Source organism: Colobus angolensis, unplaced genomic scaffold (assembly GCF_000951035.1).
Source record: "Colobus angolensis palliatus isolate OR3802 unplaced genomic scaffold, Cang.pa_1.0 Scaffold32, whole genome shotgun sequence".
In the NCBI taxonomy this organism is placed as follows: Eukaryota; Metazoa; Chordata; class Mammalia; order Primates; family Cercopithecidae; genus Colobus; species Colobus angolensis.
In genome coordinates, this window is record NW_012116488.1 from 3,410,886 (window position 1) to 3,415,297 (window position 4,412).

Consider the following 4,412-nt stretch of genomic DNA (forward strand, 5'->3'; position numbering starts at 1 on the left):
AAAAAAAAAAAAAAATGCAGCCGCTTAAGCTTTAGCTTAAAGGGGAAAATGAATTTTATGTCCTTCTTCCGTCTTCTTTCCTCTTAAGATCTGACATTGTAGGATGTATGATATGCGGTGGTTGGCCATAGGAGAATAAGATTCTGTTTTTGTATCTCACCAAATAATCTTATTCATTCTTGCCCTAAATTTGTCCCAGGTTGAGTTTGTGTCAATGCAGGAAACTGCTAATACATGCCAAATGGCAAATACTCTGTTCCCAGAAGTGTCTTAATTCAAATGGATTTAGCCTCTTAATCATAGTGATTGTTGTAAGCATGTTACTAGCAAAGCAGGGTGCAGCAGAGGCAGTGATGGCAGAGCTGGCAGGCCCCTGAGCACAGCCAACGGTTACCTGTCTGCAAGTATAAGTCCCCACTGGTCCTGATGATCCAGGCGGTGTCATCACTCAGGGCCACAAACACTGCCTGGGGCAGGGCTTCGTACCAGTGCCGCTTCCCCTTGATGGTGACTTTCCCACAAGCAAAAGCCCGGTTAGATTTCTGTTCAATCTTCCAGAGAAGGGCTCCTATGGAAATAAAAATTCTATTCACTATCCAATAAATAGTAGAATATATTTCTATACAAAAGTCTTCATGCTGGGCATCGAAGGGAGAAAGACTGCTAAAACACATCCTGTTCTGTCCCCCCAAGTGGGGAAAGAGGCCACCAGACCCAGGTTTGGGCCCTTGGCCACCACCCAGCTTCAGGTTCCATGTCACTGTCCGTCTCCAAGCTTCACTTTCCTCCTGGGCAGTGGGGATCGTCTCCACCTCACAGGGCTGCGCTAAAGACTGGAGGCGGGAGCAGATCAACCACATGGCTACAGAGCTGAGCACATGACAGGTGCTCCTCACATGGGATGAGGAACACTGATGACATTATTAGGTTTGATAAGTCTCCAAATAAACATCTTGAGACACAACTAGTGCCCTAGGAGAGGCTAAAAAAGTCCTTTAGGGATTCAGAGAGAGGGATCAGTTCTGGACGAGCTGAATGGAAAAGACGCACAGAAGGAAGACACTTGTACTGAGTTGGCCCATTTTCACTGTGAAGGGGACTCTGATGAAGAGACAGAGGAGAGAGAGAGGGAAGGCAGGACAGCGCTGCAGCTGGAGGCCTGGTGCAGGCCAACGCAGGAAGGTGAGGGGCCACCAGTGATCACCGAGTGTCAGATGGGCTGGACTAGAGGGCCTGTCAGGCATCTCTGCCCGTGGCACCCCTGGCACAAGGGCTCTGCTGCCCACCAAGGACATGGGCCTGGGCCCTGAAGGACACCTCAACTGAGCACGTGAATCTCATGGAGATGGAGAGTTCCCACTAGCACAATGAGGGACCAAGGGGCCTGGGAATACAAGTAACTAATGTAATCAGGAATAGAACCAACGTTCTAAAAGGCCGGAGACAAACCTGAAGGTAAATGACAGCAACAAGAAATGCACTAAAATGCACAACTGTGTAATGCCAGCTTGTGGAGTGGGTTGTTAGTCAGTCTCTAAAGAAAAATATTTTTCAAACAAACAGTGAAAGCAAGCAAGCAAAACAACGCTGAACAAACTAATATTTTAAACAGTGACAAAGACCATGGAGAATTAAGGGAAATTCATCTAGAAACACAGTGAAGTTACAGAGGACAGACAGGTCCCAAGCCACAGACTCGGCTTCAGCTTTGTCTGACTTCTATTCCAACGTCCTGACAATAAACCAGGCTGCTTCAAGGCAAAAGTGCCCCTGCTGGCACAGGTATCAACGTGGCCAACACAACTTTAAGAAACACATGGATGAAGCTGGAAACCATCATTCTCAGCAAACTATCGCAAGAACAGAAAACCAAACACCGCATGTTCTCACTCATAGGTGGGAACTGAACAATGAGATCACTTGGACTTGGGAAGGGGAACATCACACACTGGGGCCTATCATGGGGATGGGGGAGTGGGGAGGGATTGCATTGGGAGTTATACCTGATGTAAATGATGAGTTGATGGGTGCTGACGAGTTGATGGGTGCAGCACACCAACATGGCACAGGCATACATATGTAACAAACCTGCATGTTATGCACATGTACCCTAGAACTCAAAGTATAATAAAAAAAAAGAAACAACAAGCCAATGATTCCATGCAGATAAGGGAGGTCTCCCAGCCCAGGAGAACCTCGTTCAGGAAACACCAGCTCCGATTCACTAACAATGGCCTAACAGCAGCATGAAAGAATGAACGGACTTTCCTTTCAGAGTCAGGGAGTAGATTGTTCACTCATAGCAGAGAGCCCATTAAAATAGAATTCCTAAAGAGGAATCCAAATAATTGGAATATATCCAACATATCCACGGGCCCGTCTTAGTTAGTTCGGTTGCTTTAAAGCAATACTGAGAAAGAGAAACACATATTATTTTTATAAACAGTTAGTATACTAATATCCCTAAAAAAGTCCCTCAAATTTCAAACTTATTGTTTAGCTTACAAAAATATGATCAGGGGTTACCACTGCAATTAATAAAGAAAACAAAAACTCAAACTGAACACCATTTACACTATGAATTGACATCCAATGAAGCAATTCACGTTCTTTGGAGAAAACCCCCTCAAACGTTCCAGAAGAGGCAAACCTGGTGAACGCACGACAGCCTGAGCCCAGAGCTGCTGCAGGGGAGCCCTGTGCTAAGATGTCTGCCCCCGGGGGACGGGGAGCAGGGAGCAGGAGCAGGAGCAGGAGCAGGGAGCGGGGAGGCGAACCTGAGGGTGAGACTGCCACCTGCTGGACAGCATCTTCAAACTTCTGCCAGCGCAGCCCGGCGCCCGGCAACGCGCTGCAGAACAGGCCGCCTTTGTAGTCCAGGCACCAGATATACTTCTCGGAGACCACCAAGCTGAGGATGCCATAGCCGGGACCCGAGTAGCCCATCCAGCTTTCTGCAAACTAACAAGGGCAGAGCCAGTGAGTTCTGTGGCAGAGGACACAGCCACACTCGGCTGTTGTCAGTAAGAAAGGCGAAAGTATATTAACACGAGATAGTAAAAAAAGATCAACAAGAAGCCAAGTCAACCCTCCCCCCAACCCCTACTACCTTTGGGCACCCCTCTACTACACACGTTCTGAGACGCGTGCTGCTGTCTCCCTACAAAGACTCCCTGGTGTCCCTGGATGACATTTCCTCCTGTTCTAATGCCTCTGCAAATGTAACGCTTACAGCACCACATAACGAAGGAGCTGCTTTTATTCTGCAGGCATACCTCACCTTACACAAAGAGCCAGGTTCTTCAACATTTGGATGCAAGCAAATTTTCTGTAGTCGAATTATTACAGATGCACTGGATATATGGCACTACCACTGTCTTTTTTTTCCACCATATTTTCTTTGTTTTCCTTTTTGAGACAGAGTCTTGCTTTGTCGCCCAGGCTGGAGTACAGGGGCATAATCTCGGCTCACTGCAACCTCCGCCTCCTGGGTTCAAGCAATTTGCAATTCTCCTGCCTCAGCCTAGAGAGTACTTGGGATTACAGGCGTCCGCCACCATACCCAGCTAATTTTTGTATTTTTAGTAGAGATGGGGTTTTGCCATATTGGCCAGGCTGGTCTCGAACTCCTGACCTCAGGTAATTCACCCACCTTGGCTTTCCAAAGTGCTGGGACTACAGGCATGAGCCACCGTGCCTGACCTTGCTAGAATTCTTTTAAAAATCAAAGCTAAATAGAGTCTTTGGACTTTAACACTTTTCAATAAAGGCAAAGAAAATAAATGTATCTGTACAGATACTCACATAGAAGTTAACTACTTCAAAGAAAATGGTGCCCAACTCTTCTCAATCTAGCCCTGCTCACCATGGCAAGCCTTCCTTCTACCCCCAGCCTCCAAATAAAAACACACCATAAAATTTCTTGGCTTTCCAGCTACCTGGAGTAGGATGAGGAAGGGAGGAAGTTAGAGGGTCGGGGGCTCAAAGGGCCAGGATCCCTGTCACCTAAGTAAGGGCTTTCCTAAATTTCTGGTCTAGAATTCCAATACCCCACCCCACCAACAGTCTGCCTGGCTACTGCCCAGACATCAGGGGGCCATGCTGCTTGCACTTCCCACAGCCCTGCACTTTGCTCAGTACCCTCATCTGAGTCCCACTCAACTGCAAGGATGTGAACATATACCTGGCTCCCCGTCAAGACTCTGAGGCTCAGGAAGATGGAATCCACAACTAGCTGCCATTTGCACTGTGGTCCCCAGCACAATCACAGAGGCTGACAGTCAAGGCCACTCAAGAACCACTGGGTTGAAAAGATAAATACGGCCGGGCGCGGTGGCTCAAGCCTGTAATCCCAGCACTTTGGGAGGCCGAGACGGGCGGATCACGAGGTCAGGAGATCGAGACCATCCTGG

General features: G+C 47.8%; 1 protein-coding gene across 1 annotated transcript in view; it reads right to left on the reverse strand.

Annotated features, from left to right (window-relative positions):
- Window positions 1-4,412, reverse strand: part of TECPR2 (tectonin beta-propeller repeat containing 2) — a 140,776-nt gene that overhangs the window by 58,942 nt on the left and 77,422 nt on the right. Inside the window, exons 10-11 of the mRNA XM_011951581.1 lie at window positions 2,778-2,961; window positions 395-568 (exon numbers count right to left, since the gene is read on the reverse strand). Coding sequence (XP_011806971.1) covers window positions 395-568; window positions 2,778-2,961 — 358 coding nt within the window. The remainder of the gene's footprint in view (window positions 1-394; window positions 569-2,777; window positions 2,962-4,412) is intronic.